Source organism: Microtus pennsylvanicus, chromosome 9, assembly GCF_037038515.1.
Source record: "Microtus pennsylvanicus isolate mMicPen1 chromosome 9, mMicPen1.hap1, whole genome shotgun sequence".
NCBI lineage: Eukaryota > Metazoa > Chordata > Mammalia > Rodentia > Cricetidae > Microtus > Microtus pennsylvanicus.
This window is the reverse complement of record NC_134587.1, coordinates 12,777,432-12,801,468: the sequence shown is the minus strand read 5'-3', so window position 1 is coordinate 12,801,468 and position 24,037 is coordinate 12,777,432. Positions and strand designations below refer to the sequence as shown.

Genomic DNA, 24,037 nt, shown 5'->3' with positions numbered 1-24,037 from the left:
TACAGAAAAACCCTGTTTCAAAAACCAATTCCCCCTCCAAAAAAACCCCCCCAAACCCTTTGACAACTAAACCAGAGATTTTATTTCTTTGTGACATTTTAGAGATGCCTTTGATATGTATGTGAGTTTACTGTAAAATCTGGTATTGCAATTTTTGTTTGCTGCAAATGTGTGCATCAGATATCTGCATGTTTGTTTCATCTTTCAGAATGACCAGGTTCTTCAGGGCTTCTCAGTGGACAAAGGAGAATTCACATGTCCCCTCTGTAGACAGTTTGCTAACAGTGTTCTTCCATGTTATCCTGGAAGCAATGTGGAAAGTAACCTTTGGCAACGTCCTAGTAACAAAAGCACACAAGATCTCATAAAGGAAGTGGAGGAGCTGCAGGGACGACCGGGAGCTTTCCCAGTAAGCATCAGTGTAAGGCAGAAAATATCCTGGTTAACTTATTAACTTAGTTTGTTTTTCAGTTCTCTCCCTCCTTCCCTCCCCACTTTTTCCCTGCTATATCTACACTCTTTTCTTTTTTCCCTAAATTATCCTGGGCCTTTATACATTTAGTAGAAATGTATAAAGAAATTGATTTACTAGAAATTGATTTTTAGAGGTTTTTGATTGTGCTTATTAAAAACAGAATGAAAATATTAGAAATTAATTATTAGACCCTATACTTTTCCTTAGTCAAAATCATTATAATTTAATGTATTAAGGCTATCTTCCAGATTGTGAACTTAAGCTTTGTCCTAGTTAGGGTTGTCATTGCTGTAACAAAACACCATGGCCAAAAGCAACTTGGGGAGGAAAGGATTTGATTTCACATCACTGTTCATCACTGAAGGAAGTCAGGACAGGAACTCACACAGGGAAAGAACTTGGAGGCAGGAGCTGATGTAGAGGCAGGCCATGGAGTGGTGCTGCTAAGTGGCTTGCTCAGCCTCTTTTTTTAGAACCCAGGACCATTAGCCCAGGGATGGTCTCACCCACAGTAGGCTGGGCCTTCCTCCATCTATAACTAATAAAATGCCTTATAGACTTGCCTGTAGCCTGACCTTATGGAGGCCTTTTCTCAGCTGAGTCTCCCTCTGCACTGATGATTCTAGCTTGTATCAAATTGACATAAGAATAGCCAGCACAAGCTTAAATGGTTAGGCTTTTTAAAGAAGTTGAAATATTTAAAAACAAAGCAAAACAAAAAGTATATATGTTATATTGCTTATTTAGCAATAGATACATTTGGAAAATGGTATCAGTAGATAATTTTGCCATTGTGTGAACATCAGAGTGCATTTATATAAACCAAATGGCTTTGGTGTCTGTAGGTACTATCTTTCAAAGGGACTATCATAGTATATCTGTGGCCCATTCTGTACCATTACGAGATATGCAAGGGGAGAACTGACTACCCCAAGTTGTCCTCTGGCCTCTGCTACCTATGTGCCATATTGCATAGCCCACTCAGATGCACACAAGCGTACACTCACCAAATAATGCAATAAAAAGAATGTATTTACACACATCTTTATTTACTCTGAAAATACTATGTAACAACTCACTATAAATTAGTCTACTATAATGTGAATTTGGCATAAATGAATCTGTTTTGTAATCTCCACCAACAGAATTTATGTGATTTAAGTTCTTAAAATGTTTTACCTGTATTGTAGATTTCTGTTAATGGTCTCTACAGAAGTGACAGATGCCTGCCACCCTGTAGTTTTATAGTGCTGGGAACTGAACTTAAGGCCTCTTATGCTCTAGGCGGGTGCTGTGCCACTGGGCTATAATTCCTAGCCCCTAAAGACACTTAGCTTTTGGAACAAAAATTTGTATTAAACAACTCATATTCATTTCTTGGCATTTACTTTCTCAAGTTGGAATTTGAGGGTGTGTGTGTGTGTGTGTGCTTGCATGCAAATTTATGTGTTTAAAATTTGCCTGAAAGTAAGGGACACTGATAATATATTTCTTTGAAAACCAATCTTAAATAAAGTTAGGCTTTTTGTAAACCTGTAATGGTTCTAAAATATTATTTAGTATTATGTACTCATTAGATTAGAATAGAATTTTTGTGCCTAACTCATAATTTATAATTGGCTTAGTCATAATTGAGTATTATTAATTGCCATCCAGAATTTGAATAAACAATTATAAGACAATTCATCCAGAGGTCCTGCGTTCAATTCCCAGCAACTACATGGTGGCTTCCAACCATCTGTAATGAGACCTGGTGCCCTCTTCTGTCCTGCAGGTGTACATGCAGGCAGAATTCTTTATATATATTGAATAAATAAATCTTTAAAAAATGATTTATTTCTTTGCATACTACATTGTGCAAAGTTGTTCATGTTACATCTCTTTTGACTTGTGTTAATTTTCTAATGTGTTCATTTGATAAATATTTCAGTTTTAAGCTCTTATTAAAGAAAATGAATATAAACTTTACATGTATGTTCACTTTTTTATAGTCAGAAACCAACCTAAGTAAAGAAATGGAATCTGTAATGAAAGATATTAAAAATACCACTCAGAAGAAATACAGAGACTATAGCAAGACCCCAGGCTCACCAGACAATGATTTTCTCTTTATGTACTCTGTTGCTAGGTAGGTATGTGTAATAATTATTAGTATTTCCTTAATATTAGTTTTTCTTTATTGTTCAGTGGATCTTTGTTTTATCTGTTGCTATTTATATTTGCTTAAGGTAGGGGTATGTATCTTTAATATTGGTTAAAAGAATAGCTCATTTTTTAACCTCCCAGGAGGTTATTTCCTTAAGTTACTTTTAAAATTACTTTGATGCACAGTTTGGATGCTGTTGAACTTTATGGAACATAAGGGGACGATATAATGCTTACTTGGGATAGATAAGTTCCTTAAAGTATGACATTTTATGTGTGATTAAGTCCTGTCAAGTGCTGATGCCAACAACTAAAACCTAATGTTATGTTCCTTCATTACAGAAAACACAGCATCAAGAGAACTTGTTTCTTTATTGGCCCTCACAGTGTTTTAGGAAATGACAGCTGGTTTAGAAAACCAGAGATAGAGAGAGGAGAGCGCAGGAAGGCAGGTGTTCCGAGCTTGGTGGAAGGCTCAGGAAGCATTAGTCTAGTTGCTGAGTAGGTGGACCATCACCAATGAACACATTGAAACAGGAATTTTGGAAAATGTGTGAAAATGGAGAGACACAAAAGAAGTAAGTAGGAAGGAAGCAGTACATACAGCTAGGCGCTTACAAACACATTCTTCAAAGCTGACACTGTAGAGCCTTGGATGTCTTTGTAGTCATACTTCTTATTTTCTTCCTTCCTTCCTTCCTTCCTTCCTTCCTTCCTTCCTTCCTTCCTTCCTTCCTTCCTTTCTTTCTTTCTTTCTTTTTTTTGTTTTTTTCAAGGCAAGGTTTCTCTGTAGCTTTGGGTCATACTTCTTATTTTGTTCAAATAGTATTGTAGTCAATAAGATTTAGAGAGATGATGTGACTCAAAGTCATTAACAACTTCCTGGGTATAAAGGACTGGAATTCAGATCATTTGAGTCAAGAATCAGTGGTTTTGTTTTTTCAATAGTTATCTCTTTTCCTGTCTTGTGTTCAGCTTTCATAGGGGGTGTTATGTTTTCTAATCTCTTTGCCTCTAGCAGTGCAACAAAACAGTAAATGAAAGAGTATATGTAACTTTTAAACCCAGGAAAAATGGTTCCAGACTTAGAAGATTTATAGCAAGCAAGGTAGAGCTCTTAAAGAGCTCTTCCGTGTGGAAATATAAATGTTGGACCCAGGTTGATACAGAAGGATCTGCTGGATTAGAAATGACTTTCTAATCTGTGTGTTTCTAGGCTGTTGTTTATCCAGAATGATTTTTTTTGTGTGTTTGTGTATGGTGGTGGTGGAGAGGTATACAGTAATTATTTTGTTTCTGGAGTTACCAGTTATTGCATACTTATAACTAAATGTACTTATAAAACTAAATTTAATATGGATTTTATATATTTAACTTTACTAAGGATCTAGGATAATGATTATCTTCTATATAAAATATAATAACATTGTAGTTGAATGCAGGTCAGCTATTATACTCACACATACATTCTCTCTCTCTCTGTCTCTCATGTCACTTGTATATTATGCCTTCAGTTTCACTAGAGTTAGCATTATCGGAATATCCTGAGATTCTGATTGAATGGGAATGATCAATACATGGAATTTATCCAAGTGATTGATTGTTTTTCTTTGTACGCTGAATTGTGCAGTGGAATGCAATTCCAAAAATGGAATTTTCCTGTATTATAGATTTGATTAAAGTATAATTTGGGTGATATTTTAGATCCTTGTTTTTTTGTCTTAAAATATAATAACTTTTATAGACAAGCAAGGACAAGTATCAGATGCTAAAGGTATAGGTAGAGAGAGGAAAGTCATGTACCATCCCCATCCTTCTCTGAAACCCAATAATAATCTGAAGTAGCGAGACAGTGACTGTGTGGTTAGCAGATCAGCTCCTCTATCCCACTCTCATGATGAGCTTGCAGTACTTCACTGCGGTTAGTGTTGAACAAGCGAAGGCCAAAGTGACCAAGATCAAAATCTAAATGGAAGGACAAAGGTTTTTATGGTATTGAGTCCGTAATGTCAAGATATGATACTAGGCCTTTATCTTAGTCTAACACGCAACTTATTTTGTTAAGATATTTTAATCCTGCTAAATATTTTAGAGCCTGCCTTTCAGGAAAAATATTTCTGAAACTAAATATTTATGAAATAAGTTGCAATAAACTTTGGATTACTTAACTTTTGAATTAATTGTGATTCTCAGAACTTGAAGATATTTGGCATTTTAATAAAACACAATTCTAGTTTCTTAGTTGAATTTCTAGCTGTATAAATATTTTGTCTGTTCTTTAGGAAGCATAACAGTTCTGCTATTTGGGAAGAGAGTACCCATTAAGGTAGCTGCAGAACTCAATCTCCTAAAGGAGAAGGCACTATGTCTTTGTTTTTAGTTTGATTTCTATGAGGACTCTCTGGAAGATTTTTCCTGAAAGCAACAGAGGAGAAATTGTTGGAATGTGTTTTTGAAAATTAATTCTCAAATTAACCATAGCTGCCTTATTCAAATTTCAACTTGTTTCTGAAATTTTCATTCTGTTGCAAATATTAGTCATAAAAATGGATTATGAAAAGATTATGATAGGTAAGAAGGTGTCCTTCAATAGTCATTCATTATTTTCTTACTGACACTAAGAAAGACATGGCTTTCAGTAATTGATTTTTCCCTAGGGGCTTTTGTATCTAAGTCACAAATAATTTAGAGGTATTGGCCTATGGCTCTTGGTGTCTATATTGTAAGAAAAATGGGAATGGTAGAAAGAAGTAGGAGCATCTGAGTTGAGGATGAACAGATGTCTTCATCATGAGTGGACTGGTGTTCGGTAGAGTGATTCTACTTGTTTTCATATACTGTGTTGTAAGTCTAGGTCTCTGAAAGGAGTTATGCTGGAAATAGGAGGAATACTTTCTAAAGTGCTAAGTGATCGGCCTTTTGTCTTTTGTAAGTAGAGTCTGACTGTGCTATACATGCTAATTTCCAGATTCTAAGATTAAGCAATCCATCTCAGCTTCTTGAGTAGCTGGGATTGTGGGCAAAACCCACCATATCCAGTGTCAAACTGAACCTTTGAGTTTACTTTTGTTTCATGTCTCTTTTTTCCCCTCGGGAAAAAAAAATCTATTTTTTCTTTAGTTGTACTTGCATTTAAGGGTTGTAAGGGTCAGCAAAAGGAGATAACTATAAATCAGAAACTAGAAGTTGTTAAGTGTGTGTGCAGGTGTGGATGCTTTCCCTGCAGCTGTATGGAGTTTCTTCTTAGCCACTCTTCACCTTGGAGGCCAGTCTTACTGGCCCTGGAGCTTTCTGGTGGTCTGCTAAATGTTCCTGGCTTTATGTAGGTATAGGAGATCTTAACTCTAGACCTCATTTTACCTCCTGAGCCGTCTCCCCAGTCTTACCATGGTTTTTGTTTTTGTTTTTTACGTAAAGCATGTAAAAAGTATTGTTGAGGATTTAGACACTAAAACATGGTCACATGAAATTCTTCAGGAATTTACAATTTAGTTGGAGAGCCAACACTAAGAAACATTGCATATAAAACAGAATAAAATAGGTTCTAAAGCAGAATAAAATAAGAAAAAAATGTTATATAGGCAGAATGTTGGAGAACTTCCAAAGAGAATGTCTTAGTGTTTCTGTTGTTGCAATGAAACCCCATAACCAAAAGCAAGTGGTGAGATCAGGAATATTCAGCTTACCCTTCTACATTGGTGTTCATTACCAAAGGAATGAACTTTAACAGACAAGAACTTAAGCAGGTCAGGAACCTGAAGGCAGGAACTGATGCAGAGGCCATGGGGAGTGCTTCTTACTGGCTTGCTTCCTGTGGCTTGCTCAGCTTGCTTTCTTATAGAACCTAGGAAACCAGTCCAGGGGGGACTCTGGGCCCTGCCTATATCAATGACTAATTAAGAAAGTGCCTTACAGCTGGATTTTATAGAGACATTTTCTAAACTGGTTTTTCCTACTTTCAGATAATTCTAGTTTGTATGTCAATCTGGCATAAGACTAGCTAGTACAAGGAATATAAACAAATCGAAACAAAGTATATGAAATAATTTATTTTCTGTCTCAGAAAGGCTTCCTAGAAGAGCTGTGTCTTCAATGTAGGCTATGCTTTGGATGAAAGTATGCTTCCCAACCTCCAAACCCTGCTGAGAAACTGAGTAGTTTGCTCAGAGAATAAAGTGGCAGGGTCAAGCCCTTAGATCTTTACCCTCTCTATTGTCCCAGTTTGGTTTGATTGTGTGTGTGTGTGTTTGTGTGTGTGTGTGTGTGCACGCGTACATCTGTTTTTCAGATTATTGCTCTAAAAATAACAGTAAGAGGGGAACATAACAGGAGCACACACTTTGATTAAGGATAAGAAGAGCTAATACACAGTTAAGGGATTTTGTAATGCACGGTGTATCTAGTGGTCCGGTGAGAGCTTTCAGCGGGCTTGTCATTTTTTGGAATGGAGAGGTTTTCTCTGCTGCCAAATTCACTTGGATATGTTTTGTGCTAGAAAATTCAGGATAGAATTTATTTTTCTCCAAGAATAAAAAGCATAGAAAATTCATTCTCAAATTATATTTATTTTTTTATTTTCCATTCAGGAAAGAAAACCAGATTGCAGTGGTTTTCAGCTGTGAGGTGTAATAGACAGGGGCACATGGCCACCTGAGTGGTTTAATCTAGTGAGTCTTAAAGGGCCAGTTTCGGTATAAATGAAGCAAGGAAATAGTGGTGGTTAGGGCCTGTGACATTGATTTTTTTGTAATTCTAGATATTATATATTAATCCTTTGTATAGACAGTTTTAAAAGATGAAATAGAAATGTACAAGAGATCTTCCAGCCATATTTTAAAATAAAGTCAGACTTAACAGGCTTATCTCTTTTAGAATACAATTCACATAACTTATTTGTTATCCTTCTAAAGTATATATGGTGATCCAATAAACAGAATTGTTTTTATAATTTAATGAACATTTTTGTAAATAGTGAGATGAAAGTTGACATTCATTTGTTAAGATTTGTTGCTGTGTTTGGTTGGCACTTTAAAAAGTACTATCTAGGAAATCATAGTTTTTATAAGAGAATATAGCCATTAATTTTTTTCTACAGATTAGGCAACAGAAGATTTGTGAAAACAAAATATATTGATCTCATTTATATTCCCTTGATGAAGGAACACATGCTGGTCTCCGCGCTCGCTTTCTGTCCACTAATATGAAATCCTTGTCCCTGCTTCCTTGCTGGTAGGTTTTTAGAAGTTCAGTGAGCATTGCAAATCGCCTGAAGGGTGGAAAATTCCCTTGTCACACAGATGCCCTTATCAGCAGCAACCAGATGGAGCTCTGAGCAGGAACATTATCAGTGTTAAATTGCATCTTCCCTACCTCAAGAAGATTAAACCATCCTTTAGAAATGGGTGGCAAATTTACTGACTCAGGAATATTAATATTTTAAAGTTTGCATTTATAAGTTATAAATGAAAATACCATTTTAAAATGTAGCCAAAGCCAGTTTAAATGTTTTGTTTATAAATAAAATAGGATGTAGTTTTTCTTAAATTCACAGCAGAGTAAGCTTGAAGCCTTGCTTCTCTTTAAGGCAGGGTTGAGGTGCTTGGTGTCTTATTAGCATACTTTGGATACAAACTAGTTAATTCAGTTTTGTTTGTTGGAAAAAAATATTTAAGGTGATAAGTACTATTGAAATGCAGCAAATTGAAGTTATAACTCAAAATTTAATTTTTTTATTTTGGTAAATCATTCTTCTACTGCTATTATTTGTGAGTAAATATTTCAGTTCTGCTTAAGTTTGCTTTTTAAAACACCAGTTTACTAATAGTTGCTATTCCATAAGCTAATAAATGTTGAACACTTTGTAATTTCAGATGTTTGTGAGCAATACTGATCTTTATCTAGCAATAGTTGCATAATGCATTTTAATAATTGTAGAAGTTTATAAAAGAGACCATGATTAATTAATTATGTGTTGATCATAGTTGCTTCAATGTTTGTTTTGTTTCATGATACTGTTTTCCAGATACCACCTAATTTCCAATGAATGAGAACCATTTCTTTGATAGAAAAAAAATGGTATTTCTTTTAATGACAGTAATTATCTACCTGGTCGCTGGCAGCTGAAGTACATACTTTTCATGTAATTTATAGATAGGCTTATGAAATACATTGCAGGATTTTTGTTATGAGGCCTAGTTTTTAGTATTTGCCAAGGGCTGAGACTTTGCAGCAATCACATAGTTGTATGTATAATTTTTTTTACAGGTATAAACAAAGATGGATAAATTGTTACTTTTAATTTCTAAATATAAGAAAAAAACCATTACTCTATAAGCTGTGATTTTGCAAGTAATAAAGTTGAAGAATTTTATTGTTTAGCTTGATTGAACTCTGTCAGTAAAGCAGAAAAATCTTTTTGCCTTTGACTGAGATGGGTTTTAATGCTTTGCTTACAGAACCAATTTGGAACTGGAATTGATTCATCGAGGAGGCAGCCTTTGCTCAGGCGGTGCAAGCACAGCTGGTAAAAGATCTTGTTTGAGTAAGTATTGAGCAGTGTTAAATTTGAGAAGATTTCTATTTATGTCAGATTTGAAGCCTATATAGGGAAAGTAGTCTTTCAGTATTGTTGATTTTCTTCAAATTCTGTTCATGTTAGTTTTCAAATGTTTAAAATGCTGCTATCTTTAGAAGAACAATATGGATATCTGTATTATGATAGGTCAGCAATATAAATGTCTAATTGGGTAGATTTACATTAGTTCAAATATTTTTAAATGTATTATTCAAAGAAATAAAATAAATTTAAGTTTTTGAAAAATTTTACATTGAGTTGATTAAAATATAGTTTTATAAAGATAGTTATGTTTATTATATTGTCGCTGTTAATTAATGAAGATAATGTGCTCCGTTTTGTTCTATATTAACTAACATGTATTAAAATAATATCTATTTCTTTTATGTGTATGCTTTATCTTATAGATATAATTCTTTTTTTTTAAATATTTTATTTATTATGTATACAATATTCTGTCTGTGTGTCTGCCTGCAGGCCAGAAGAGGGCACCAGACCTTATAACAGATGGTTGTGAGCCACCATGTGGTTGCTGGGAATTGAACTCAGGACCTTTGGGAGAGCAGGCAGTGCTCTTAACCTCTGAGCCATCTCTCCAGCCCTAGACATAATTCTTCAACACCATTTGTAAAGATATGCTTAAGAGAAGTGTAATTTGCAACCTAGACTAGGTTTTTCAAGAACATGGCTTTTCATGATGTTTGCTCATTGATTAGAGAGCTTATGAATACTAGGAGCAGTATTACCTAATGTCACAATATCCATTATTAGCCCCAGAATGCTAGAGTTGAAATGTTACCTAAGGTGCTGGCATAGGGAATAAAACTTGTTTAAAATGCATTGTATATTGGAAAGTGAATTTATTTTGTTACATACTAAAAATAATATCCAATAGCAATACATACCAGCTTTTAAACATAATATATGTATATATTATTTTGAAAAGTTATCTATTAGGATGAATTTAAAAGTAAAGTACCTCAAATTTTGCACCATAAAAATATAAATATAAACTTTTGATAAAGTTATTTAACAGTTTTTAATGTTTATAATTGTTTTGGGTATTTTTGGGTTATCTCTTGATTTCTAGAATCAAAGATTTGGGGAGTTCATTTTTTTTATTACATGTTTAGTGACCTCTAATGTATACACTTAAAACCTATGTATACTCTATAGTGTAGTAATATGTTTTAAATGGGCAATTGTTGAGATGAAGAAAATATAGTTTATAATATGTTTGAGTTAGTTCAAAGTACAGTTACATAAGTAAATAGTTTGGCACTATTCTAGAGAATTGTTCTAGAAGGTTTTCAGTAAAGGAATTTTAGGGTTTTCACATTTTTCTTCAAAGACATTAACATTTACTCAGAGACTTAGAATTGGTGAATTTATCCATAATCTTGACAAGAGTAAATGAAATTCTAGTGGCATTTTTTTGAGTTCTTCTTTGGCTTCCAGTTGTTCTGTTTCTTACCACTTTTCTGGTTGCTTCCCCCTGACCCTGAAGAGTTCCATCTGCAGACGTCCATAGCAGCTCCTGCAGTGTTGTTCCCGATTCCTAAGTCAGACCCTGAGGCCTCCTCATCAAACAGGGACCCCAGACAGACCCTTAGGGCACTGTGTCCAGCAGATGAAACAAACACTTGGTCCTTGACTGTAAGACAGGTTGTTGCCTGTGACTGTTCTAGGAATTTGAAGTGTGGGGATCATTTCTCTATGGTGGAACTGGTGAAGCTTTTGTTGGGCATGCCATTGCACCAAGGCTTTGAAAGATAAATGAGAGAGTGTCCATTGTAAATTAGGCAAGAAGAACTTTGTATCGCTATGCCTTCAGTAGCTGTAGGACCAAGCAAATAAAAAAAATAATGCATAACTTTTTATTAAGAGAAAGTTGTTACTAATGTTATTCTCTTTACTTCTTTATTAAAATGATTTGAAAATAGATATGAAATTCTATAGATTCTGGTGACATTATAGGCTATAAGGTTTTTTCCTTTCCAGAAGTAGAAATTGTTGAAGCCATTGGCAGTTATCACTGGGTAGTTAATAGTATCGGAACATCACATGAGAGTAGGTTATCTCTCAGCAGGAAAATAAGCACTCTTCTGTATCTTGGTCTGAGACTTTCTGCTTATTACTGTAGGTGAGAAGCCACAGGTTACAACCTTAGTGTGATTACTGTGATTTCATAGAGGTTAAATACTGACATTACGGGTATAGCTCAAGTGGTAGAGCACTTGCCTGGTTGCTCAAGACCTGTACCACATCATCACCATAAACAAGAATAGATCACAAAATTAGCCCAAGCTTTAGTCAGAAAAGGTAACTTCTTGTTCTGATACCTTCATTCGGGACGTTCTAATAATTTAGATATAATTCATGATCTACACTAAATAGCTTCTATCTGTGTATGCTATTTCTAACAAGCAACTTCACTAAAGAAGAACTTTTCTCTGAACTGCTAAGAATGTTGTTATTCATAACACCCAGGTAGGGACTTAAAGGCAGCATATTTCAGTTAGAAAATGACTATAATACTAAGAAGGACAAATAGGCATAACTGGGTCATAAAATCAGATGAGAAAAGCAGATGACTTCTGAGAGAAGGTTGAGCATAAGAACAGTCTGGATTCTATGAGAAATCGTGTGGAGTTATGTTTAGAGCACCGTAGAAGGGAATGAAGTAGTTGCAGCTTGTAATGGCTGATCTTGGTTGTACTAGTTATTTTTTGTCAACTTGATGTAAGCCTAGACATATCTGGGAAGAGGGAATATTAATTGAGAAAATTCCTTCATAAGATTGGCCAGCAGGTAGTTCTGTAGGGCATTTTCTTGAGCAATGATGTTGGTAGCCCAGCTCATTGGAGGGAGGTGGTCCTAGATGGTATAGGAAAGCAGGTAAACAAGCCATAGAGGGCAAGCCAGTAAGCTTCTCTTCCCTGGCTTCTGCTTCAATTCCTGCTTCCAGGTTCATGGCTTGACTTTTCTCAGTGATGGAGTGTTACCTGAGAATTGAAAGATGAAATAAACTTTTTTCCTCAAGGTGCTTTGGTAATGGTCCTTTGTTAAAACAATAAAAACCTAAGCAAGATACGGGGTAAACTTGATTAATTATATATAGTGACTGAACAAAATAAAATGATTGTATTTCTTTATTAAAAGTGACCAGAAAAAAAGTAACTAAAACTTTGAGAACATTTTGTCCTGGAAGAATTGTATCAACTTTCTCATTAGTTTTTTCCCCCCCAATTTATTCAGATCAGCTGTTCCATGTATTAGCCTTGCACATGCGGCTTTATACCATTGATTCTGAGTATAATCCCTGGAAAAAACTCACCCAGTTAATAGAAGATATGAATTCACAGTAAGTATTATTGAAAGGTTAAAATCAGTTAAAATTCTTTTTAGAAAAATAGTCATTAAATTTAAATATGGTATTAAAGTTCTATATGGATACATTTCCTTATGAAACATTAAGTGTATTATAAAAATTTAAAAATACTCACCATTATACTTTCTGTAAAAATTACACAAAAGTTTCTACTAAGTGAGACAATCTCAGGATGAATCCTGCTGGTTTTTAAGCAAATGATACATTCCAATAGAGGTACATGAAAGTTGATTGCTATTTTCTGTTAGAATTTGGTCAGTGGGTCCGTCCAGCCTTTGTAAAGGCTCACATTAGTTTCAGCTGATGACTTGACCACTGCCCATCTGCCGACTCCGAAAGGCAGCTTGACAGCAGACTGCTTGATTCTTTCCCAGGTTATACGTTTGGAGGGTAATGAGTTAGTGCTCTGGCAGCTCTTCTTGTTAATGACCAGTAAGTTGCACTTGCTTGTTTGTTTTATATTATGTTATTTTTATAATTTAATGCATTTCATTTTAGTCATTCTTTTCAGTGCACATTGTTACCCTCGTTTAGAGAAACTCCTAGGTTGACGGTTTCACTTTTGACATGTTTTTAATAGTCTTTTGTAATATCTTTTGTTTTTTGGTAATGTTCATTTTGAACACTTTATTCCTGGAACCTGCCATTTCTCTGTGTAATTCTCTTTAGAAAACATGGTCTGGGTCCCCAGGGGTTTAACACAACTGCTGGGTTGTTTTCACACCATTTCTGCCAGCTTGCTTGCCCCGCTGCCTGTCTTATCCGTCCACCCACCCACCTACCCACCCACCCTTCCTTCTTCCTTACAGTTTGTTTTGTGTATGCAGTGAGTTTGAGTATGCCGTGGATGCCATGGAAGTCAGAACTCCCTGTATCTGGGGTTACAGGAGGATGGGAGAGCAGTGAGTGCCTGATGTGGGTGCTGGGAACCAAACCTAGGTTCTTTGGAAGAGCAGCCAGTACTCTTAACATTTGAGATGTCTGACTGTCTGTTTTTGTCTTCATTCTCGAGAGGGAGGGGGAATGGGGTGGGGGGGAGGGGAAGAGAGGGAGGGGAGTAGGGGGAGGGAAATGGGGAGGGGGCGGAAATTTTTTTCAACAACTAAAAAAAATAAACAAAAAAATAAAAGAAGAAAAAAAGAAAAGAAAAAAAATCAAAACAAAACAAAACCAAAAAACAACAAAAAAAGAAAAGATCTTGAATTCATATTATATTTCTAAGTCAGGTTATTGTAATATTATAGAACCTTTAAGTCATAACATTTTGTCATTTTTATCTTTTTGTTTGAAAAAACCCTTGATTTTTTATATTAATGTTACTACTCATTTGCATAATTATCTGCAATTATTGATTTTAAATATCACTGTTACTGCTGGCCAGATAAATTAGTTACTTTCTTCACTGCTAGGACAAAATACTTGACAAAAGCAATTTAAGGAAGAGCTGGTTTCAGCTCATAATTGAAGGGTGCGGCTGTTGTGGCAGGGAAGTGGCAGAGGTGGGAGATAGTGGGTCGCAGTACTTGCGCAGTCAGGGATCGGTTACTGTTGCTTGTCTAGGACCCTGGACATTTAAGGTGGGTCTTTCCACCTCATTAACCCAAGCTAGAAACTTCCTCACAGACACAGAGGTTTGTTTCCTCAGTGATCCTAGGTCCTGTCAAGTAGACAGTCAGCATAAATTACCACGCCAGACACCCTCATTGTTCTCAGAATATGTGTCATTAGGTGTATATAGTAAAAAAAAAAAAAAAAGGCTTCATAACAGTGTTGCTTCACTGTACCATCAGCTTGATGTATTGTTCAATTTATCTTTTTCCTCACTATTTAAAGACATTTTCTCTTCAGGCAGTGGTAGCACACACTTTTAATCCCATCACCTGGGAGGCAGAGGCAGGTGGATCTTCGAGTTTGAGGATAGCCAGGGCCGCACAGAGAAACTGTGCCTTGCAAAACCCTAAATCAATCAGTCAATCAATCAACCTTTTCCCTCAAAGTAAAGCCTCAGTAATAAAGTAAATTTAGCCTTATATGTCTTCCATGAACTACTTACTGTGAAGCCTCTTATCTGTTAACTACTTCTAATTTCCTGTCGTGCTTAAGAATTTGGATGTGAGTCCTTTGTTTTGTGAGTTGAAAATACTTGTCACCAGATTCTCAGATGTTTTTTTACTTGGTTTATTTTTTTGTTAAAGCTTTAAAATTAGGGATTTATTAATTTTTCATTTTGAGTCAACAGGTTTTCTCCCACTCTGTTCTTATAACACAATTTACCCATGGTTTCTTCTAGTACTTTCATGGTTTTAATCTGTTTGGAATTTATTATAGTGTATGGTAGAGATATTATACAGAATTTTATTTTATTTGTCTATATAGCTGTAAAATATCTTATTTACCTTTACTTAGTAGCAAATTTAAATGGACTTACAGTTTAACAAGAAAGAATAAGGTAAAAGTGCTTTTGTTTACTGCCATGGAGTTGAAAGAGAACAACCAGGAGAAAAGATGGAGACTGTACTACTGTCTGTGTAGAAAAAAGACAGTAAACTAGACCCCATGTGTCGAGATAGTGGGTTTATGGCAGACGAGTTTATGGAGCAGCTGGGAGCATATTCTTTCTGATATTGTTCTGAGTTAATTGGATAGTCTCATGGAAAACAATATTGACTACTATCTCATACAAATTCTATTGAAGGTTTGCCCATTGCTTGGAGAAAGATGTAGCAAAAGAACATTACAAATTTAAAGATCATGTTTGCATCCGATTTTAGTGCCTCTTTAATTTTTTTGTAATTTGAAATTGATTCTGAATGTTTCTTTGCATTTCATGACATCTGATTTTTTTAAAAAAGAGCTAAGACCAGCCAATTATTTTATAGATTGTTTTAAAATTTATTTTTGTCCAGTATCTCCCAGTGATCAGATTATGCACTTTTTGTAAACCACCACACTGATGTGCTCCTGATGTATAACATCAGGAGGCATGATCTGTCCTATGACTTACCACAGCGACTCTGGTCGTTTGGCTGTGGGAGTGATTGCCAAGCTATTTTATTCTTTGTATCTACAAATTGAGTATCATGTAGGAAAATGTTTTGGAGACAAGATGTGTGTGTGTGTGTGTGTGTGTGTGTGTGTGTGTGAGAGAGAGAGAGAGGGGGGGGGCCTCAAGGGCTGCATCTCTGAAGATAACTGATTCTCTCAGCCCTGGTAGCCATCACCTAGGGGTGGGACTTGCTGAACTCCGCTCTCCATCCTGGGATTATGGCTGGCTTGATCTTGTGCAGATCTTGTGCATGGTCTTACAGCCATTGTGTTTATGTGTGCAGTGGTGCTGTCATGACATTCTCTGCCGCTGTGATGCCCACTACCTCTTTCTCTTACATTCTCTCTGTCCCATCTTCCATGAGCTGTAGGGAGAGAGAATATGATATATCTATATAGTATAGAGGTGGGCACACCAATCTTTTGTTCTCTGCACCTTGACTAAGGTGCTTGTGTCTATATTAATCACCATGTGCTGTAAAAAGAAGCTCCTCTCATGAGGGAACCAAGCTTGAGTCCTCCCCAAGAGCAGTAAGAGCTCCTAAGCACTGGCCCATCTCTCCAGCCCTTTGTACTTTGAAAGGAGAGTGCAAGTGCAGTGTAGCCAAGGCTATCCTTGAGCTAATGGAGCTCCTGCTTCAGCCACTGAGTGCTAGAATTACAAGGCATGTACTATCTTGCATTGGTCTTTGTGAACTTTGTTTTTAGGATCTTTGTTCTTTTTTTCTGTAGGCATCTTATTTTTTGTTGTTGTTTGGTTGGTTTTCAAGTCAGGGTTTCTCTGTGTAGCTCTAACTGTCCTAGAACTTGTTCTGTAGACCAGACTGTCCTCCAACTCAGAGATCCACCTGCCTCTGCCTCCTGAGTGCTGGGATTAAAGGTGTGGGCCACCACTGCCTCGCTAGCATCTTGTTTTTTAAAGTATCTGAATAATTTTTTATGGTTTAAGATACTGAATTTTATTTTGTTCGCAGTCAGGTTAAGAGGTACATGTGAGGGTCTGTTTATGTTGTTTTTTCTTCATAGTTTCCCAAAAATATATTTGCCTTTTGACCTTATAATTACTTTGCTCAGCATTTAGAAAATTGAAATTTTTATGACACAAATTAAATTTCGTTTTTATCTTTTTTTTATTGCTTTTATACATTGAATCCCCATTTCGCTCAAGATCTGTTGATTACTTTCATAACCAGTAATCTTTTCCCAGCCTTAAGATTCATAGTATTTACCTAAATTTTCTTCTTAGAGTTTTCTCATGGTATTATATATAATATTTAATATATAAATATGTGTATATATAACTTGGAATTGATTTTCATTGGCAGTATCAGGAAAGATAACCATAATTCCAGGTAGTTGTATCCAAGTATATCTAAAGTCAAGGGTCAATGAGATGACTACTTAGAATGTCCACTAAATTTTATAATTAAGAAATCATTATTGATCATATGAAAAATTTATTTTCATGAGGGAGTTTGATAGTGAAATGGTCCTCTCCTTTCCCTCCCCAATTTTAGGCTTATGAAGTTAGTTGCAAGGGGCATATCTTGGGGAGACAAGATAATAGGAGCCATGGTCTTAGAGAGGAAGACAAGTACAGTATGTGAAGATATATATGAGATAATGGAGAATTTCAAAGAGCTGTCTTTCATTGGCAGTCATAAAATTCACAGAAGCTTGAACTGTCTTATCCAGCTGTTTGTCCAATGCCTGGCACATATTAGGAGCCAGCACTTACTGATTACTTTGCTGATTACAGCCTAATCACAGGCTCAGACAACCCTACTCATCCTCGACAGATGTATAGCTTCAGAATTTAGTCAGTTTTGGAACGTTGAGGTTTACTGTTTTATTAAAATTTAAACCTGTAATAAAAATAATTAACTCTCCAATATTAGGGCTATACTCATGATTGAGTGCTTGTTAGATAGATATGTATGAGCCCTGAGTTCAGTTCTAGCAAGACAAGTAGGCAGGCAGGCAGACACACACACACACACTCCCTCCCTCCCACCTTCCCTATTAAAAGCAGTTAGGGAATTCTCTAGTATGGGCTCTGCTTTGAGGTCTGTGTTTTCATAGTGCTCTGCGTCTCTAGGTCTTTTGTAGTGTGTGTGAGATGTTCTGCTTTGATTATTCTGTGTTGAAACTGCAAATGTTAAGGCTTTTGTTAGAATTTGTGTCAGCAATAAAGTTTTAACAGGTTTTAATGAGACTATTAGGCAGAGAAGCTCTGTGCCCCTGCTTCCTCGTAAGGTGAGCATTTCCCTTGAGCTACTTGTGATGGTCCTGAGCTGCCTCATCTGTCTTGTTTTCTCATGTTCTATTCAGTGCCTCACTTAGCTTCTGTAATTTCAGTGATTCCAAAGACTCAGTGTTAATGCAGCTTAGATGTTTACTTTGGTAAGGCTTAAAATTCATATGTGGTGTTTTCAAATTAGAAAAAGGAAATGTATACATTGCCAAAATGATCATATTATTAGTAAAACAAAATACGGCCTTCTACTTTAGTTAAGATTTCTTATTTTTTATTTCTGTTGGTAGAGATACATATTAGACACAAAACGAATTAGAAAGATATAATCTGCACTAGGATGTAACTATGCAATTTTTGTTTTAGGCTGGGGAATGAAGAACAACAGCCTGAAGTTCCGATCCTTTATCATGATGTGACATCCCTTCTGCTCATCCAGATCTTACTGATGCCACAGCCCTTGCGCAAAGGTAGTTCTTTAAAATTTGGACTTGCAGATTACATTTGGAATATTCTGGAAATTATAGAAGCAAATAGGATATCGGGGCTGGTAGAATGACTGTGAAGATGTTGCAGAAAAGATGGGGTGCACTCTAGCTGAATAGAACAGAGAGCGCAAGCTCAGCGCTGCTGGTCACTTTCCTCCCATTACGTCCACTGCCCCTCACTACAGATGTTATGGGACACAGCGCCGTGTGCTCCTGCTTCCTCTAACTGTGAATCAAGTAAAACTTTCTTTCTTTAAAAAAAAAAGGAAATTTTTTTAATGATAAATAGCATTTTATTAGTAGCATATAAAGTGTGAGAGAGAAACAAAGGTGCTTTTTTGGGTGAGTTTATTCTTTATTCTTTTTTATCAATAAGAAATAAAATGTGTGAGAAAGCACTCTCCAAATTGTTCAAAAAAGTGAAGTATCCTTACAAAAGAAAATTTGAAAAGCAAAGCAAAATGTCAGCTTTAATATCTCCACCCCATTTACGTGCACACAGTGGTTAATTGTAGTTCTATTAAAAATGTGATATCCTAAAAAATGTTCTATCATTTTAAATTAGTGGTAGTTGGGGCTGGAGAGATGGCTTAGAGGTTAAGAGCATTGCCTGTTCTTCCAAGGGTCCTGAGTTCAATTCCCAGCAACCACATGGTGGCTCACAACCATCTGTAATGAGGTCTGGTGCCCTCTTCTGACCAGCAGGCATACATGCAGACAGAATATTGTATACATAATAAATAAATATTAAAAAAAATAAATAAATTAGTGGTAGTATTCTGACATTAGAGGGACAGCTTCAATATTAAATTAGCAACTTTTCATTATTGCCCCATAGTTTTCAGAGGACTTATTTTAAAGCATTTACAATATTTTGTCAGAGCCTAAGCAGTTTGGATGCTCACCTTACTAGACCTGGAAGGAGGTGTGAGGTCCTTGGACTTCCCACAGGGCAGGGAACCCTCACTGCTCTTTGGGCTGATGAGGGAGGGGGACTTGATTGGGGGAATGGGAGGCGGTGGCGGGGATGAGGCAGAAATCTTTAATAAATAAAATTAAAAAAAAGAATAAAAAATATTTTGTCAGCAAATTAACTTTTTTTTCTTTTGAAAGATAGTTTATTACTTTATTTTGTTTTGTTTTTGAGGTAAGCCATCATTATGTAGTCCTTCCTAGTCTAGAACTTTCTGTGTAGACCAAGTTGGCTTAGAACTCTTAGAAACCCCCTGCTTCTGCCTCTTGAGTGCTGGGATTATTGGTGTGCACTACCATGCCTAGCTGTTTTGCTGTTCTAAGTTACAGTGTAATGTGGGCATAAAAAGGCTTTTCTCCCCATGGAAAACATTCTTTGTGTCTATTTCAGTTTTAATAAAATCAACCTGGGGAAGAAGTGACCATTTATTTTAAATATAGACAGATTACATATGTCATCTAAATTATATTTGTTAAAGGATAAAGTAATGTCGTTAATATGCAAATCACATTTATAGCAGCTCTGTAAATTTTGATGTAATTGTTTGTTTGATTGATTTTTGTGTTTAGTTTTTTCTGAGACAGGGTTTCTCTGTGTAGTCCTGCTATCCTGGAGCTCGCTCCGTAGACCAGGTTGGCCTTGAACTTGAGATTCTCTTGCCTCTGCCTCCTGAGTGCTGGGATTAAAGGTGTGCATCACCTGGCTTAATTACAGTGTTCACATAACATACAGTGTGCTGCTTAGACACCTTTAGGGTTGTGATTGCATCGGCATTTGATACATCATTACCATTGCTAAATTCCAGAAAATTTAATCAGCACAAAAAGAATAACTATCAGTAGTTACTCCTTGTGTCCTTCTTCTTTTTTTTAAAATTTATTTATTTATTAAAGATTTCTGTTTCTTCCCCGCCACTGCCTCCCATTTCCCTCCCCCTCCCCCAATCAAGTCCCCCTCTCTCGTCAGCCCAAAGAGCAATCAGGGTTCCCTGCCCTGTGGGAAGTCCAAGGAACCCCCACCTCCATCCAGGTCTAGTAAGGTGAGCATCCAAACTGCCTAGGCTCCCACAAAGCCAGTACGTGCAGTAGGATCAAAAACCCATTGCCATTGTTCTTGAGTTCTCAGTAATCCTCATTGTCCGCTATGTTCAGCAAGTCCGGTTTTATCCCATGCTTTTTCAGACCCAGGCCAGCTGGCCTTGGTGAGTTCCCAATAGAACATCCCCATTGTCTCAGTGTGTGGGTGCACCCCTCGCGGTCCTGAGTTCCTTGCTCGTGCTCTCTCTCCTTCTGCTCCTGATTTGGACCTTGAGATTTCTGTCCGGTGCTCCAGTGTTGGTCTCTGTCTCTGTCTCCTTTCATCGCCTGATGAAGGTTAATATTCAGGAGGATGCCTATATGTTTTTCTTTGGGTTCTCCTTATTTAGCTTCTCTAGGATCACTAATTATAGGCTCAATGTCCTTTATTTATGGCTAGAAACCAAATATGAGTGAGTACATCCCAGGCTCCTCTTTTTGGGTCTGGCTTACCTCACTCAGGATAGTGTTTTCTATTTCCATCCATTTGCATGCAAAATTCAAGAAGTCCTTGTTTTTTACTGCTGAGTAGTACTCTAATATGTATATATTCCATACCTCTTTTGACATTAAGTTTTTTTAAATATTGTTTTTTGTGGGATTGACCATGGCTATGAGTTTATTCATTTATTTTGTAACTTGTCAAGGAGCCTAATCTCTTTACAAGATAAATGTCAAATTCCTTAGTGTGTGTATGTATGTGAGGGAGAAATTTTGGTTAGTCTCCATTACTTGAAGGAAAAAACCATAAGGGGTCCTGATGGTTTATTCCTAATTATGTTAATACATAGTGTATTATATTTTAACCTACAAAAAGTTGCTTTGTTTTATATTTTAAATATTTAAATATATACTTTCCTTATAGGGATAATTTCATATAAACCTGAGAACCTAAAAGGGAAGAAACTTGGTGTGTAGAAGGGAATGTGTGTGGGTTAATAGCTAACTGCTGCTGAATGACTGGTATAACTGGTTGTCGTTGTTATAAAGGACTATGGCCTTAGCTTTTTCCAAAGGAAGGAGAGCATTCAATATGCTGAAATATCTGATCCTACAGATTTTTTTTTAAATTTTATACATTTTTTATTGATATTTATTGAGCTCTACATTTTTCTCTGCTCCCCTCCCCCCTTCAACCCTCCCTCAAAGTCACCATGCTCCCAATTTACTCAGGAGATCTTGTCTTTTTCTACTTTTTACTTCCCGTGTAGATTATATCTATGTAAGTCTCTCTTAGTGTCTGCATTGTTGTCTAAGTTCTCTGGGATTGTAGTTTATAGGCTGGCTTTCTTTGCTTTATGTTTAAAAGCCACCTATGAGTGAGTACATGTGATAATTGTCTTTCTGTGTCTGGGTTACCTCATTCAAAATAATGTTTTCTAGCTCCATCCATTTTCCTGCAAAATTCAAGCTGTTGTTATTTTTTTTCCTGCTGTGTAGTACTCCACTGTATAAATGTACCACATTTTCCTTATCCATTCTTCAGCCCAGGGGCATTTAAGTTGTTTCCAGGTTCTGGCAATGACAAACAAAGCTGCTATGAACATAGTTGAGCACATGTCTTTGTGGCACAATTGAGCATCCTTTGGATATATACCCAAAAGTGGTATTATATTAGGCGAATCTTTGTAAATTCAAGGCCAGCTACAGAGCAAGTTCCAGGACAGTCAAGGCTACACAGAGAAACCCTGTCTTGAAACCCACCCCTCAAAAGAAATGTTATAAGTGTTCCTTAAATCCCTCCTAAATATATTTAAAAGTACTTTTGTGGACTATTTAATGAGCAAATGCTGATTCAGTACTAAGTTGTGAAGTCACTGTCTGATTTGCTCAAGAAATATTTTCAGAGTTATATTGATTCTGTGTGCTCACGTATGCCTGGGTAAGACACAGGTTAGAGGAGAGTCTCTAGGGCTTAGTTCTCCTCCTGCAATGGGGTCTGGAGGTGAAACTCAGTCTTCAGTCTTGGAAGACTTTAGCCACTGAGCCCTTCACAGGCCTAAGAAATGTTTAGTGAATGCCTACTATGGGCCATGTTGAAACATCACTTATTGGATTCTAGAAATGCAAAGATGAACGACATGTGGACTTTGCCCTTGGGGAACCAGATAGATGAATTTCTAGCAGTCATTTAAGTTTACCTGTAGTTAGTTAAATTGCTTTCAAAATTCATGCTTTAAGATTTCATAATAATTTGTGTTGTTTTTCTGGGTCAGTCAGCTTCCCATCTTCTTGGACAAGTGCTGGGGCAGATAATCGACGTTAAAGGGGTTATTGGGCTTATAGTTCAGAGTCACCATTGCTCAAGCTCCTGCTTTGGGGCCTGTGGCAAGGCAGCACACTGCGGAAGGCTGAGGGAGGGGAGGGGAGGACAGTCCTGCTATCCCTTTTAAGGGTACACTTTTCTACCACCTCCCACTACCGCCCCAGGATGGTAACCAAGCTTCTGCATATTAAACTTTGAGGGATGCTTAAGATCCAAGCCATAATACTGTTTCTAAAAACTGTCAAGAAGTATTTAAAACAAGAACAAACCTGAGCAACAATCGCGTTGTATAGTGTGTCGTATTCTTTGTATTGACTCATAGCAGGTTGATGTGGCCTCATAAATTTTTGAAAGCTTCTCCTTTTCACAGGGGCGGGGGCTGTCATTGAGACAGGATCTCTACACAGCCCCGGCTATCTTGGAACTCACTATGTAGGCCAGGTTGGCATTGCAGTCACAGAGATCTGCCTGCCTCTGCCTCCACAAGTGCTGGGATTAAAGGAGTGTGCTACTCCACTGGATCTTTCATAGCATCTTTAGACAAGGGCTGTGGTTCTAGATTTTATTGTGGACTTCAGTGAAACCATGAATCTTCTAATACTGTCTGGAAAAGTAGCTTGTGTATATGTACATTTTCTCAACAGCTCCATAATTTTTACTGGGTTCAAAAGGATATTGAAGAATTTCCTTAGGATTTCTGGCCATAGACAAAGAAAAGTTCTATAATAAAGAATAGATATTGGGGCTGGAGAGATGGTTCAGAGGTTAAGAGCATTGCCTGCTCTTCCAAAGGTCCTGAGTTCAGTTCCCAGCAACCACATGGTGGCTCACAACCATCTGTAATGGGGTCTGGTGCCCTCTTCTGGCCTGCAGGCATACAGACAGACAGAATATTGTATAATAATTAAATAAATAAATAAATAAATAAATAAATGTAAGAAGTTGTGTTTTCAGTTATAGAATTAACGGATAAAAGTGGAATAAAAAGTGAGAGATGAGAAAACAAAGCAGAAAGAACTGGCAAAGGCAGTAGTGGGCTGGGGGGGGGGTTAAAATGGGGCAGAAACCAAGGTAGTTATTATGTTTGCAGGCTAGGGACATGGTCAGCATGTTTAACTGTTTGCTTTTCTCCATTCTTCGCTTACTCACTCCCAGGGTTCCGGCCTCTCCTTTAGACGTCCCTTTCTTTTTCCATTTTAACCTGCCCGTGCTTCTCCATTGGCACTCACACTGTCAGTGGGTCTTGTATATCCCCACCACGTGCTATGTAACAGTCTGTCTCACTGTTTGATTGCTTTGTTTGACACCATGACCAAAGCAGCTTATAAAAGAAAGCACTTAATTGGGGCC

At 36.7% G+C, this 24,037-nt stretch overlaps 1 protein-coding gene across 6 annotated transcripts in view; it reads left to right on the top strand.

Moving 5' to 3' along the window:
* The window catches only part of Ubr3 (ubiquitin protein ligase E3 component n-recognin 3), a 133,848-nt gene that overhangs the window by 92,123 nt on the left and 17,688 nt on the right, over positions 1 to 24,037 (top strand). For 4 of the 6 annotated variants that reach the window (XM_075984944.1, XM_075984940.1, XM_075984942.1 and 1 more), the window contains 5 exons: positions 209 to 421; positions 2,467 to 2,603; positions 9,076 to 9,161; positions 12,453 to 12,558; positions 18,251 to 18,354. In XM_075984944.1, coding sequence (XP_075841059.1) covers positions 209 to 421; positions 2,467 to 2,603; positions 9,076 to 9,161; positions 12,453 to 12,558; positions 18,251 to 18,354 — 646 coding nt within the window. The remainder of the gene's footprint in view (positions 1 to 208; positions 422 to 2,466; positions 2,604 to 9,075; positions 9,162 to 12,452; positions 12,559 to 18,250; positions 18,355 to 24,037) is intronic. The other 2 variants (XM_075984943.1, XM_075984941.1) reach the window with 1 other exon arrangement.